This window comes from Leopardus geoffroyi, chromosome B3 (genome assembly GCF_018350155.1).
Source record: "Leopardus geoffroyi isolate Oge1 chromosome B3, O.geoffroyi_Oge1_pat1.0, whole genome shotgun sequence".
Taxonomy (NCBI): Eukaryota; Metazoa; Chordata; class Mammalia; order Carnivora; family Felidae; genus Leopardus; species Leopardus geoffroyi.
The window spans coordinates 26,956,469-26,972,546 of NC_059337.1; the positions used below are offsets into that span (position 1 = coordinate 26,956,469).

Consider the following 16,078-nt stretch of genomic DNA (forward strand, 5'->3'; position numbering starts at 1 on the left):
AAATATATGTCTCTCTCTATGGAAAATATACTTTATATATCAACTGACAAAAGCTTGTCAGAGAGTGACTAGGAGACAGCTGAGGGAATTGAATGCAGGGAATTGGTTAGACAAGTGATTGAAAGGCAGATAAGGCAACCAGGGGATATGAGACAACCCAGAGATTAGCAAAAATGGAAGACTCTACTCTCTCAAGTTAGTGGGACAAAGGAAGGAGTGTTCAAAATAGCCTCATAGAAGCCCAGTTAAGAGTGGCCTCATAGAACCTTATAGGTTCCATGTCCTCGAGAAATGGCCTAAGACAACCAGGGAGAGGGAAAAATACCCTGGTTTCTCCCATTCTCCATTCTGCCAGGTACATTTCCCATTAGTACTCATTTACCCAGAAGCTGGGGAAATAGCTACAGTTGCCAGTCTCCATGAGATACAGAATGGGACAGAGGAGAGACAATGGATAGCTCTGTAGACAGAGGCCCAAGGCCAGTACAGACATAGCATAACTATGTCTTGTTAATTAAAGGAATTCCTTAAATTCCCACTCCCTAAAATCTGCCTGTTCTGGAGGCATTTTCTATGTTAAGTCCAATAGGTCAATTCGAAATCCTAAAAATATGCCCAGCCTACTCTCTGATCTCATTTATTTTTATTTTGGTATATGTTCACTTGTTATGTAAAGTTAACATAGTGGAGTACAAAACCTACAGAGTTTGGTGCCATAGTATGATTGACTATATTAATAATATAACCAAGTGTCTATTATTTTTGGTAATTTTCAGGCATCATCTGTATTTACTATAAAAAAATGAACCCAAGCACCTTATATAAGGGAGAATTAAAAGATAAAAATGACCTTAGATTTAGCCTTGAGTAACTGTATCATCAGAATAAGAATCAACACCTGTTTCCAAATGTTGACAGAAGTGGTAAAAACAGACCAGCATGTTTGTCCCTAAAGAATGCAGACTTCAACCACAATGATGTGCCAGGGACAGAGATTTTCTTTTTCAAGGCAAGCTTCACAAATCTCCTGAAATATTCCCTGAAGACAGTTATGGACTGATCATGAGGCAGTCCTTGAGGTTTCTTTTTAGAGTCCCCAAATCAGTCACCTCACAACCATTTTAAACCCTCATCACAGATGTAAATGAATTATATCCCTAAAGAGGCTCATTCTTCTGCAGTCTATTTAAATCAGGCTTCCTCACTGACAATTCATCCTTGACACTAAATTTGAAGTAATTCCATCAACTGTGAAAAATTCCAAAGATATAAAACACAAGATTTGAACAGACTTTATACAAAGTAAAATATGTTTCTGAAACATCCCAGGTGAACTCTCCTCATCTGACTTCTTCAGGCACTTAAGGCTGTGCCTATATTTCTGTCTTGATTGGTAGTGTGAAAGCACCTTTGAACACCTGGGGATGAGAAAGTAGGAGTTTTTAGTTTTAGCTCTGATTTTCTATAATGGAATTGTCTACAAGAGAATAAATTGTCATAGTGTATTGAGAAAATGCCAACCTTAGAAGACGACACTTGTTTTACTACCCATGAATCTTGCATTCTCATGTTGAAACATTCTAAGGGATTGTTGTGGAAGGACCTTGATCTTAGGTGTCCAGTAACAAGAGCCTAGCACAGACCTGGTGACACAATCACCAGTAGCAGAGTACTCTAAAAATAAGGATGAAGCTCAAGGTAAGGAGAGCATATGACTTATATTTAATAAAAATGAGATAACTTAGGTAATTGAAACTAATCAAATTTGGCATAGAGTCTGAATCAGAATCATTGATGATTTTCACAAAGTTCATTTTCATTCAACATTTACATTCAATATAATTTTCATTCAGTTAAAAATACTTTGTTTTTTTTTTTTAATTTTTTAACTTTATTTATTTTTGAGACAGAGAGAAAGAGCATGTCTCCCTCAGAGATAGAGGGAGACACAGAATCCAAAACATGCCCCAGGTTCTGAGCTGTCAGCACAGAACCCAATGTGGGGCTCAAACTCATGAACCATGAGATCATGTCCTAAGCCAAAGTCGGACTCTGAACCGACTGAGCCACCCAGGCGCCCCTAAAAATACTTTCTAATTCACATTTTGATTTATTATTTGATCAATAGGGTGTTTTTACATTACCCTTTTTTTTAAGATAATTATTGATTAAAATAGAATTATAATAAATAATACAAAGATCTCATGTACTCTACTGGGTTACACCAATAGTACTGTTTTTTGGGGGAAAAAAAGTGTATCACAGATTAGTGATACAGTCAAGATATGAAACATTTCCATCCCCACAAGGACCTCTCATGTTGTTCTTTAAGAGCCATGCTCGTTTCTCTCCCTCCTTTCCCCCGTTAATCCCTGGCAACCATTAATATGCTCTCCATTTCCATCTTGCCATTTCAGGAATGCTATCAATATAAATGGAATCATACAAAATGGAACTTCTAACGTGGCCCTTTATCTATGTGGTTACCATTCACGGGGCTGGTTATTCATTTGTGTAGATCCATGTTTCCATTTGGTTGTTGTTGGTGGTGGTGGTGGTGGTGGTGGTGGTTTATGTGTGAATGATTTCCTTTAACATTTCTTGTAGTGTGGAAGTGCTAGTGATGAATTGTTTCCACTTTTATATGTCTAGAAAAAAAAGTGTTTATTGTTCCCTTATTCTTGGAAGATACTTTTGCTGGTATAGTCTTATAAGTTGACAGGGTTGTTTTTTATTTCTCTTTTTTAAAAGTTTTAGATTTACAAAAGAAGTACAAAAGATAATACAGAAACTTCTCATTTACCTTTTGCTCACTTTCTCGTAATTTCACGTTTTATATAGCCATGGAAAAGTTAGAAAAACTAGGGCACCTGGGTGGTTCAGTCAGTTAAGTGTCCAACTCCAGCTCAGGTCATGATCTCATGGTTTGTGAGTTCAAGCCCTGTGTGGGGCTCTGTGCTGACAGCTCAGAACCTGTAGCCTGCTTTGGATTCTCTGTCTCCCTCTCTCTCTTCCCCTCCCCTGCTCACACTCTCTCTCTGTCTCTCCAAAATTAATAAACATTAAAAAAAATTAAAGAAAAGTTAGTAAAATGAAGAAATTTACATAGGCCCAAAACTATTAGCTTTGTTACAGCCTTTATTGGCACTTCATGAATGTTTTCATTAATGTCCTTTTCCTGTTCTAGGATCCAATCCAAGATATCATGCTGCATTTAGCTTTAACATCTCCTTAGGCTCCTCCAATCTGTGACAATTTGTTTTATGAAAAGCAAACTAACCTTGACACTTTTTTTTACACTGATGAAATATTTTTTAGAATATCCCCAACTTAGGCTTTTCTGATGTTTTCTCATATTAAACGCTTTCATCATGTAACATTAGGGATTACATGATATCAACATTACTTATTACAGGTGGTATTAATCTTTATCACTTTGTTAAGATACCAGATTATTCCACTGTAAAGTTGCAATTTTATCCCTTTCATTTTTCTACTAATTAGAAGTGAGTTACTAAGCCTATCCCATATCCAATGGGAGAGAATGATGTTAACAGCAATGTTTTTGTTTTTGTTTTTGGTTTTGTTTTTGTTTTTCGTAGATACTCTTTATAGATTAATGAATTTCCCTTGTAGTTTTAGTGTTCTGGGAGTTTTCTCATAAATAGATGTATCCTTTCATCAAATTATTTTTCTACATTTCCTGAATGACCAAATAATTTTTCCTGTTTAATCTTACATTGACTGATTTTTTTAATATGAACCAGCCTTTCATTCCTGGAATTAATCTTACATACCGCAACGTGTATTTTATATGTGTATTTTGCTAGATTCAATTTGCTTTTATTTTGTTGACAGTTTTGTGTCTACATTAATAAGGTACATTTGTCTTCATTAGTTTTATCTTTTCTTGTAATATTTATGTCTGGTTTTGCTATTGGTAACTCATCATAGAATGAGTTGGGAAATGCTCCTTTTTGTTTTATATTCTGGAAAAGTTTGTGTACTTGGTACTATAGTTGCTTGATAGGATTTGATGCTTGATAAAATTTGATAGTAAAGTTATCTGATTACAGTTGTGTATTTAGGGGTCCCTGGGTGATTCAGTCAATTAAGTGTCTGACTCGATTTCAGCTCAAGTCATGATCTCATGGTTCTTGAGTTCAAGCTCCATGTCAGGCTCTACACTGACATTGCAGAGCCTGTTTAGGATTCTCTCTCTCCCTGTCTCTCTGCCCCTCCTCCACTCACTCCTACATGTGTGCACACACACTTTCTTTTTCTTTCTCAAAATAAAATTTAAAAAAAAAGTTGTGTATTTAAAGTTTAATAGATATAGGTTTATAAAGGTTATTTCTTTTTGAATGAGTGTTGGTAGTTTATGTCTTTCAAGGAATATTTTTAAAAAATTTTTTTAACGTTTATTTATTTTTATTTTTGAGACAGAGAGAGACAAAGCATGAATGGGGGAGGGTCAGGGAGAGGGAGACACAGAATCTGAAACAGGCTCCAGGCTCTGAGCTGTCAGCACAGAGCCAGACGCGGGGCTCGAACTCACGGACCGCGAAATCATGACCTGAGCCGAAGTCGGCCGCTTAACTGACTGAGCCACCCAGGCGCCCCTCAAGGAATATTTTAATTTAACCTAGCTTGTAGAATTATTAATATAGCATTGTTCACTTAATTCATTTATCAAAAAATAATATTAACCCTTCTTTCATTCATGATATTATTTTCTTATCTTTTTTCCTAGACAAACATGATTAGATTTTTTTCACTTGTATAGGGAGAATTATAAGATGATTTCCAAAGTTTTCTACCCTCTGTATATTCTTCCACAGAGTGTGATGTATTTTGCTCCCATGATTAGGTTATGTTATTTATATGGTACAGTTGAACTTGAGATATGGAAATTATCTGGATGGGCCTTGCTTAATCACATGAGCCTGTTAAAAACAAGAGTTTTTTTCTAGCTAGTTACAAAAAGGGAATTTAGAGTAAAGCACTAGAAGATTCCATGTGTTTTTGCTGGCTTGAATATAGAGTCAGCAAATGGCAAATGTTCGTGTGTTATTGTCCCACAGCTCTTGGTTTCTTTGTTCTGATTTTTAACTTATTTTTTTCTTTGTGTTTCAGATTGGATAATTTCTGTTCAACTGTTGTCAAGCTCACTGGTTCTTTCCTTTGGCTGTGATAAGTTAATTGATCATCAAAAGCATGCTTAAACTCCCCTACTAACTTTTGTTTTGTTTTGTTTTTCTGAATTTCCATTAGATCCCTTCCTAATAGTTTCCACTAATCCATTGAAATCACCTATCAGCCTTGCTTGTTGTCTACCTTCTTCATTAAAGCCTTTAACATATTCGATGGTTATTTTAAACACCTCTTTTATGTCTGGTTCTCTTTCTAATGATTGCTTTGTCTGTTGAGACTGCTACTCTTAGTTTATTGCATGCCTTGAAACTATTTGAAAGCTGAACATGTTGTATAGAATAGTAGACACTGACATAAATGTTTTGTATGCTTAGAGATGAGCGTGACTTTTCATTCTCCTAGGCCTTTAGTGTGAGGGTGAGGGTTTTTGCTTATCTGGTAGGAAGTCGAACTGTGTTTAAAGTTTTCTCCCTGTTTAACTTTGTGACTTGTGACTTGGATTCAGGTCTTTCCTTTCAATCTGCCAAGAGATAATCTGTCTGTTACAGTTTTTCCACCTGGATTACACTATTGTTTTTATTCAATGCTTGTTAGTGTGTTGGTGGTTGCAACAGGGGATGGTGGGTGTTATCTGGTATTTTGACTAAAATCCAATCTTAGGCAGAATTTGTGAATCTAGTTCTTCGGGTGTGAACTTCATAAGTGTTTCTGTGGCCCTCCAGATGTAATGCTGAGCCTAGCAAGTGAAGAGCTATTTTCCAGTTCCCTTCTCACAGATGTAATAGGTTTCCAACAGTTCCCTAATGCAATAGTACTTGCTGCTCTCTTCCTGCATAATAAAGTATTTATTTCACAAGGAACACAGCAATATGTGTGGGTAGAGTTTGGGCAGTGGGGACTGTTGTCCTCCCACAAGTTGCACCACTGGAGAGACTTTCTTAGGATTCGCCTTGATCTTCCTTTTGGAACCCTGGTGAAGTTCTTGGATAAAAACCTGCAAGAAGATGAAAAACCCTTATCTCTATAGTCCTCACAGGCTTTACATTTTCATGCTGCCCCATAGTATTTAGTATTTAGTAATTGGTAAACACTTCTGGCTTGATAGTCTTAAATGATTGTATAGTGTTTGGTGTATTTAGCTCAAGTAAGCAATACTTAAATAAGCAAATGCCTACTAATGCCTCTCTTTCCAAAGATTTCAGATTAGTCATTTGCCCTGAAACCTTACATCTTTGATAGCTTCAATAAAAGGTATTAGTTTGCAATCACAACAAACAAAGGAATAAAATGCCCCAATTGGTCAGGAGTAGATTACATAATTATCACTAAGGAGGGCCAGAGACAATGATTGACAACCTTATCTGGACTAAGTGAAATGGGAGAGGGCAGGTTTCCATAGGAAATAATGAGTAGACAAACTATATACCTCCACTACACTAAGTCTGCTTTTCATGACTGGATAAATTATAAAAATGTTTATCTCAATCCAGTTAACATATACTTGATTGCTTATCTCTAATTTATGCTATCTTAATAATTTAAATAAACTTTTTTAAAACTAATTTTAAATTTACATAAAATTTCCAAGGACAATGTAAAGAGTCCCTGCACCCTCCATACCCTCTGTTAATATCGCTTTCATTTCTGTAGTACATAAGTAAAAAAAAAGCAATATTGATATATTATTATTATTAAATAAACTCAAAGTAATAAAATTTCATTTTTTTTCATATCTTTTCTCTTCAAGGATCTCATCCAGGATACTTTGTTAAATTTAGTCATCACATCTCCTTAGCCTTTCTGGGCTGTGAAATTTTCCCAGACATTCTTTGTTTTTAGTAAACTTGACATTTTTGAGAGTACTAGTCAGGCATTTTGTAAAATGTCTCTCAATTTAGTTTTCTCAGGTGTTTTTTGTTTTTTGTTTTTTATTGTTTTTTTTTTTTTTTTCATGATTATATTAGAGTTAAGTGTTTGGGAAGAAAGACCATAGAGATAAGATACCATTCTTAACACATCACATTAAGGTAAGTGCTATGAACATTACTTATCACTGGTGATAAGATAGAATGTGCCAGATATCCTCACTGTAGTTACTTCCAGTTCACACTTTTTTACAGACCTTTAAAAAACGAGTTATTAAGCACAGCACCTACTTATCAGGCAGGAAGTTATGCTTTACTTCCTTGAAGTGACAGTATGTACAAAAATGATTTTAATAATTTTCATGGCAGATTTGCCCCTTCTTCAGCACTTATTTACTTGTTCATTTATTTATATAGGTATGGACTCATGGATTTTTTTTTTTACATTGGGTTATAATCAAATACAGTTCTATTTATTTTTCTTCTCAAATTGTTCCAGCCTCCAGCATTAAAAAGCCCTTTGACATACCCCCTATCATTTAGTTTTCTTTATCACATCTTTACTTTGAGCACTACAGATGCTCCAAGCTCACCTTGTTTATTTTCTGCCCTCACTAAAAAATCAGAAATTTCTCCAAGTAATCTTGATTTTCTTTATTGGAGAATAGTATTATAAATCAAGAAATAGGTCCTGGGTTAGCCAATTGCTGGACAGGGAAGTATCATCACTTCTAAACCCTCTACACAGTTAGAGCAAGGAAATATATGTATGTATCCTAACCTGTGAATGAGAGGAAGTGACACAGAAGAAGATATCATAGAGACAGGCCTTGTTCCATGGATACTTGATATATCAGTAAAGAGAAAGAGATAAAGAGACAGAGATAGAGGGAGAGAGAGAGAGATTGATCATACCACTATTAAACATGGAGAAGGAAACACTAAATCACTATACCTAGCCCTATGTCTTGCAAAGACAGTTTAAGATTCCCCATTGATATCTTTTTCAATGCAAAATCAGTGGAAGCACAATGCTGAAAAGATTAATTGACTATTCAGCAAACATTCATGAAGGGTCTACAGGAATTAAGAAAGTGAAGAAATGGACAACGTGCCCTCATGGAACATGCATTCTAGGGAGCAGGGAGATTAGAGGGTAAACAAATAAACATACAGATATTTTATATTTGATGGTGACAAATGCTATAGAAAGAAATAAAACAAGGAGGAGAAAATGGATTTCCATTGTTTGTGGCAAAACATTCTTATTTTATATAGGGTATTCAAGATTCTAATGGGACCTTATTTGGGGAAACCTGAAGGCAGTGAGGAGATGAGAAATGCAAAGATCTGTTGGGTGAGTGGTTTGGGAATTAGAAATGCAAGACCAGAGGAGGAAAATTTTGGACATTTGAAGGATAGCATGAGAGCCAGTGTAGCAGTAATTGGGGTCAGTAATGGAGAGGAAGCTCAAACATGGAGGACTTTGTAGTCCAACTTAAGATCTTAGGGGTTTATCTGAATGAAACAGGAAGTTGTTGGATGAGCTTGACCAAGGCTTGATCTTCCCTCTATTTTAAAAGAATTATATTGGCTGCTGAATAGAGAACAGTCTACAGATAGGAAAGTTAGGCAACTATTATAATAATCAGGTGGACATGACTATACATTGGAGATGGTAATAATGTGGTTGGAATCTGAGTGTATTTGTGTGTGTGTGTGTGTGTGTGTGTGTGTGTGTTTTAATGGGCTGACCATATAGTGTGATAGGAAGAGATGAATCAAAAATGGCTGTGCAGTTTCAGGTCTGATCAACTAGAAGGGCAGAGTTCATATTTGCTGAGATGGTTATACTGCAGGTAGAACTGCTTAGTCCAGAGTAGGAAACAAGAGAAGCAGGAGTCATGGGAACATTGAGTTTGAAATGCCTTTTAGACATTTGTGTGGACATATTGAGATGATGTTAGAATATATGTGACTATACTTCCAGAAAATGGCCAATATTGTGTGGTATATTTGTAGTATTTAAACTCCTTAAATTAGACGATATCCTATAGAAAATAAAAAAAAAATAGAAGGAATATCTCAGGGCTGAGCCATTGACATGCTCATAAAAGGAGGTTGCAGAGAGGAAGAGACACTCACAAACAAGATTGATAAGAGACTGCTCAAAGACAAAGCTGAGGAGGAAAGTAGGAAGTTGAGAACTTTAGAAATATCTTTAGACAATCACTTAGGCTAAGTTGACCTCAGCTGGCATTGTTCTCCTAGTAGGGCTGAACCTCAAAAAAGTATCTCCAATCAACATCAGGTTAGACGTATAAATAAGACCTGTGCAAAGATACCAGAGAACAAAACAAAACATAAAAAAGTACAAATTCAAGTGATGCATAGCTATCCTAAGAATCCAAATAAATGCTAATCTAATAAACAAATACTAAATATTTCTCTAAGATCTTAGAGTAATTGGGGGGTGAAGGGTGTTGAACTCAAAATTGAAATAGCCAAAAGGAATAAAAGAAAGATAGAAAAATATAATAAAACCAGAGAGGAAATATAAAGTGAGGGAGAGGTAGGTGGAATAAAACAGAAGAAGAAATAAGATGATAAAAGGTGAAAGCCACATTAAAAGTAAAAATAATAAAAGCCAATCTGACAAAATACATTTTCAGGAACATGAACAACAGGTTTAGAAATACTGAGGTGTACACCCAAGAGGGAATAGTTAGTAAGAATAACATAATAAGTATGTAAATCAAACAGTGTTCACAAACACATAATTAATGTTCCTGAGAAATGGAAAAGAACAAAGCAAATAAGGTAAAATATTTAAAGATATTATTAGAGAAAAATCCTGACATCAAGGAATACATAAATCTGAAGACTAGGTCCCAGGAAAACAAGACATGAGATATACTAATAAAGTTACAAAGAAACAGAGGAGAGGCTGGGAAGATGGTAGAGTAAGAGGAACCTAAACTCACCTAATCCCACTGATACAATTAGATAACATTCGTATAAACATAAATAACCCAGAAAATGACCTAAAGACTGGCAGAACAAACTCCACAGCTAAAGGTAGAGAAGAGCCCATGTCAAAGAGGATAGGAAGGGTGGAAACAATGTGAAGAGTTTAATGAACCATGGCTGTCCATGGGGAAGAGGGAGCCTCAGGCATGGAGAGGGAAAAGAAACATACTATCACACCAGGATCCCCCATAGAGAAGATGAATTCCATAACATTTGGCTTTGGAAACAAGAGGGGCTGAATTTCATGAGGTCTTACAACTAGTGGGAATTAAAACTGGAATTTTAAAAATCAGCATGTTTAGTTCTGGACAAGCTGAGGTGGGGGTATTGACAGGAAGCTGAGTCTCTACCCTTAAAGTAACAGCATGACAAACAACTTGTGGAGATACAGTGTAGAAGCAACAATTTGAAAAAAAACACCTGAGACATATAAGAGGAAGAGTTATTTACTAATCTCAAAGAATGACCCCGAGGGACAGGGTTCACTAAGGGACTTCTCTAGGGAGAAAATGGAGCTGGAAGGTACCATCTGTCTCCCCGACCCCACAGCATAAACACATAGCCACCCAAGGAAAAGAGCAGGGCACCAATATTCACTACCTAACTTGTTTTTACCAAGCTTTGCCCCACACCACCCCAGTGTTTTAGCATATCTGCCCTCAGCAGTCACTTTTGCCCTTGTCCTGTCACCTCAAGTCCCCTCTCCTAGAAGATTAGCACAAACCTTGCCAACACCTCTTCCCCAATGCACATTTTGCAGGGTCTCAGTCCCAGTGGTGCTGACAGATGCCCAAAAGCACATCGTTAAATTTGCACGCCCAGCCCATGTGCATTTTGTGGCTTCCCAGGTTGGTCCTGTCCTGGAAGCAGTAGAAGAAGGAGGCCTCATTGCCTAAGCAGACCAGTGCTCACACTTAAAACTACATGCTGCATCCAGGCTTGGGACAAAACACTGCCTACAACATGCAAAGAGAGCCTCTGCAGATACTTTACTGAAGGAAAAAGTGTCCAGGACACAATAGCAGGGCACACACAACACACATAGAAGACACCCCCTAAACCTACCACTAGGTTCTGGTGAACAGGGAACACTGAACTGCAGGGCACTACAGGACCTCTTCATCATAAGACCATTACTTTCAAGAGCAGAAAATGTAGCTGACTCTCCTAACACAAAGAAACAGACACAGAGGTAGACAAAATGAGGAGACAGAAGACTGTGCCCCCAAAGAAAAAAATAAGACAAAATTATAGCAAGAGACATAATATGGAGAGAAGTAATATTCTGGATAGAAAATTTAAAGTAACGATCACAAAGATATTCACTGGACTTGAGAAAAGAATGGAGGAGAAAAGAGTAGAGAACATCTTAACAAAAAGATAAAAAAGAACCAATCAGAGATGAAGACAACAATAAATAAAATAAAAAGTCCAGTAGATGGAATAGATAGCAGGCTAGAGGAAGCAGAGGAACAAATTATCAACCTGGAAGACAGAGTAATGGAAAGGAAGAAGCTGAGCAGGTCAGAGAAAAATAAGTATGCAAAATGAAATAGGCTTAAAGAACTATGCAAAATGAGATAGATTTAAGGAACTCAGTGACTCCATCAAGTGCAATAATATTTTCATTATAGGGATCCCAGAAGAAGATAGAGAAAAGAGAGCAGAAAATTTATTTGAAGTAATAATAGCTGAAAACTTTCCTGATCTGCAGAAGGAAACAGATATTCCTCCTATCCAGGTGGCAGAAATCCCTCAACAAAATCAACCAAAGGAGATCCACACTAAGATACATAGTAATCAAAATGGAAGAAAGTAGTAATAAGACAGAATTTTTAAAGCAGCAAGAAAAAAAAAATACAGTTACATACAAGAGAGACCCCATAAGCCTATCGGCAGATTTTTCAGCAGAATCTTTGCAGGCCAGAAGAGAATGGCATGATATATTCAAAATGCTGAATGGGAAAACTCTGTAGTCAAAAATACTCTATCCAGGAAGGCTACCATTTAGAATAGGAGAAATATTTTCTCAGACAAACAAAAGCTAAAGGAGTTCATGACCACTAAACCATCCTTACAAGAAATGTTAAAGGGAACTCCTTGAGTGGAAAGACCCATATAGTAAGTCTTCATAAAGTAAGAAAACAAGAAAACACCAAAGCAATAAAAGTAAGTATATCTGTAAAAATCAGTCCAGAAATTTACAAGATAAAACTATGATAAATATGATACCATATAACTAAAATGTGTGGAAGAGGAGTGAAGAATGTGTTCAAATTTAAGTGACCACAAACTTAATATAGACTGCTATATGCAGACTATGGCATATACAAACCTAATGGTAACCACAAATCAAAAACCAGTACTAAATATGGAATAAATAAAGAGAAAGGAATCCAAATATATCACTAAAGAAAGCCAGCAAAAGGTGAAAAAGAGCAAGAGAGGAAAGGACCAGAAAAGAACTACAAAAACAACTACAAAACACTTAACAAAAGGAGATAAATTCACACATATAAAATTAATTTGAATGCAAATGCTCCAATGCTCCCATCAAAAGAAATAGAGTGACAGGGGCTCATGGGTGGCTCAGGGTGTTGAGTGTCCAACTTTGGCTCAGTTCATGATCTCACAGCTCATGAGTTCAAGATCTGCATTAGGCTCGGTGCTGACAGCTCAGAGCCTGGAACCGGCTTTGGATTCTGTGTCTCCCTCTCTCTCTTCCCCTAACCCACTTGCATTCTGTCTCAATAAATAAATAAATAAATAAATTTTTAAAAATTAAAAAAAAAAGAAATAGGGTGACAAAATAGATTTAAAAAAAATCAAAATCAGAATTCCAGCTTGGATCTCAGGGAAGATGGCAGTGTATGAAGACGCTGGGCTCACCACATCCTGCTGATCACTTAGATTCCACAAACATCTGCCTAAATAACCCAGAAAATCGCAAGAAGTCTAGAAGAATGGACTCTCTGGAGCCAAGCATAGACAAGAGTCACACAGAAGAGGACAGGTCTGCCTCCTTCCTGGTGTCACAGGGGCCCTCCCGCAGCAGACCACTGAAGGCAAAGAGAGCTGAGCCTGCCCCTCCTGCCCCTGTGCACCTTGCGGATCCACCCTGGCTACTATGCCAGATCCCGAAGAAGCAGCACTACAAGCCTGGCACTGTGCAAGTAGCCCAGATAGGGGCCACACCACTCCACAGTGAGTCCTGCCCCTGGGAGAGGGGAAGATAAGGTACACACCAGTCTGACTGTAGCCGCAGCTGTGGGCTGGGGGCAGACATCAGGTCTGACTGCAGTCCCACCCACCAGCACAAGTAACTCCAGACAGCACAGGGGAAGAGCAATGCAGTTCCATGCCACTCCAGGGACTATACAAAATGACAAAACAGAATAATTCTCAAAAGGAACACCAGGAAGTAGCGACAGCTAACGAACTGAAAAAACGATTTAAGCAATATAACGGAACAAGAGTTTAGAATAATAGTCATAAAATTAATCACTGGGCTTGAAAAAAGTATACAGGACAGCAGAGAATCTATTGCTACAGAGATCAAGGGGCTCAGAAACAGTCAGGAGGAGCTAAAATATGCTATAAATGAGACACAAAATAAAATGGAGATGACCACAGCTCGGATTGAAGAGGCAGATGACAGAATAGGTGAATTAGAAGATAAAATTATAGAAAAAAGGAAGCTGAGAAAAAGATAAAAAAAAATCCAGGAGCATGAGGGGAGAATTAGAGAACTAAATGATGTGATGAAACACAATAATATATGTATAATAGGGATTCCAGGGGAGGAAGAGAGAGAGACAGATGCTGAAGGTGTACTTGAAGAAATCATAGTTGAGAACTTCCCTGATCTGGGGAAGGAAGAAGGCACTGAAATCCAAGAGGCACAGAGAACTCCCTTCAGATGTAACGTGAATCAATCTTCTGCACGGCATATCATAGTGAAACTGGCAAAATACAAGGATAAAGAGAAAATTGTAAAGGCAGCTAGGGATAAACATGATCTAACATATAAAGGGAGACCAATAAGACTAGTTACAGATCTTTCTACTTAAACTTGGCAGGCAAGAAAGGAATGGCACGAGATCTTCAGTGTGCTAAACAGAAAAAATATGCAGCTGAGAATCCTTTATCCAGCAAATATGTCTTTTAGAATAGAAGGAGAGATAAAGGTCTTCCCAAACAAACAAAAACTGAAGGAATTCATCACCACGAAACCAGCCCTACAAGAGATCCTGATGGGGATCCTGTGAGACAAAGTACCAGAGACATCGCTACAAGCATGAAGCCTAGAGACATCACAATGACTCTAAACCCATATCTTTCTATAACACTGAATGTAAATGGACTAAATGTGCCAACCAAAAGATTTTGGGTATCAGAATGGATAAAGAAAACAAGACCCATCTATTTGCTGTGTACAAGAGACTCATTTTAGACCTGAGGACACCTTCAGATTGAAAGTGAGGGGATGGAGAAATATCTATCATGCTATTGGAAGTCAAAAGAAAGCTGGAGTAGCCATACTTATATCAGACAAAATAGACTGTAAATTAAAAGCTGTAACAAGAGATGAAGAAGAGCATTATATCATAATTACAGGGTCTATCCATCAGGAAGAGCTAACAATTATAAATGTCTATGCGCCAAATACCGGAGCCCCCAAATATATAAAACAATTACTCACAAACATAAGCAACCTTATTGATAAGAATGAGGTAATTGCAGGGGACTTTAATACTCTACTTAAAGCAATGGATAGATCATCTAGACACAGGATAAATAAAGAAACAAAGGCCCTGAATGATACATTGGATCAGATGGACTTGAGAGATATATTTAGAACTCTGCATCCCAAAGCAACAGAATATACTTTCTTCTCGAGTGCACATGGAACATTCTCCAAGATAGGTCACATGCTGACTGGGTCTCAAACAGCCCTTCATAATTATAAGAGAATTGAGATCATATCATGCACAGTTTCAGAACACAATGCTATGAAGCTTGAAATCAACCACAAGAAAAAGTCTGGAAAACCTCCAAAAGCATGGAGGTTAAAGAACACCCTACCAAAGAATGAATGGCTCAACCAGGCAATTAGAGAAGAAATTAAGAAATATATGGAAACAAATGAAAATGAAAATACAAAAATCCAAATGCATTGGGATGCAGCGAAGGCAGTCCTGAGAGGAAAATACATTGCAATCAGGCCTATCTCCAAAAACAAGAAAAATCCCAAATACAAAATGTAACAGCACACCTAAAGGAAATAGAAGCAGAACAGCAAAGACACCCCAAACCCAGCAGAAGAAGAGAAATAATAAAGATCAGAGCAGAAATAAACAATATAGAATCTAAAAAATCTGTAGAGCACATCAATGAAACCAAGAGTTGTTTTTATGAAAAAATAAACAAAATTGATAAACCTCTAGCCAGACTTCCCAAAAAGAAAAGGAAGAGGACCCAAATAGATAAAATCATGAATGAAAATGGAATTATTACAACCAGTCCCTCAGAAATGCAAGCAATTATCAGGGAATACTATGAAAAGCTATATGCCAACAAACTGGAAAACTGGAAGAAATGGACAAATTCCTAAGCATTCACACACTTCCAAAACTCAATCAGGAGGAAACAGAAAGCTTGAACAGACCCATAACCAGCAAAGAGATTGAATCAGTTATCAAAAATCTCCCAACAAATAAGAGTCCAGGACCAGATGGCTTCCCAGGGGAATTCTACCAGACATTTAAAGCAGACATAATACCTATCCTTCTCAAGCTATTACAAAAAATAGAAAGGGAAGGAAAACCTCCAGACTCATTCTGTGAAGCCAGCATTACTTTGATTCCTAAACCAGACAGAGACTCAGTAAAAAAAGAGAACTACAGGCCAATATCCCTGATGAATATGGATGCAAAAATCCTCAATAAGATACTAGCAAATTGAATTCAACAGCATGTGAAAAGAATTATTCACCATGATCAAGTGGGACTCATTCCTGGACTGCAGGG

At 37.1% G+C, this 16,078-nt stretch overlaps 1 protein-coding gene across 4 annotated transcripts in view; it reads left to right on the forward strand.

Annotated features, from left to right (window-relative positions):
• GABRG3 (gamma-aminobutyric acid type A receptor subunit gamma3) overlaps window positions 1–16,078 on the forward strand; it is a 725,624-nt gene that overhangs the window by 671,842 nt on the left and 37,704 nt on the right. Inside the window, exon 7 of one of the 4 annotated variants that reach the window (XM_045448935.1) lies at window positions 5,137–6,496. The exons of the other annotated variants lie outside the window; for them this stretch is intronic. Within the exon in view, the coding sequence (XP_045304891.1) occupies window positions 5,137–5,225 (89 nt within the window). The 3' untranslated portion in view covers window positions 5,226–6,496. Of the gene's footprint in view, window positions 1–5,136; window positions 6,497–16,078 lie in introns of those variants that run through there. 4 annotated transcript variants of the gene reach the window in all.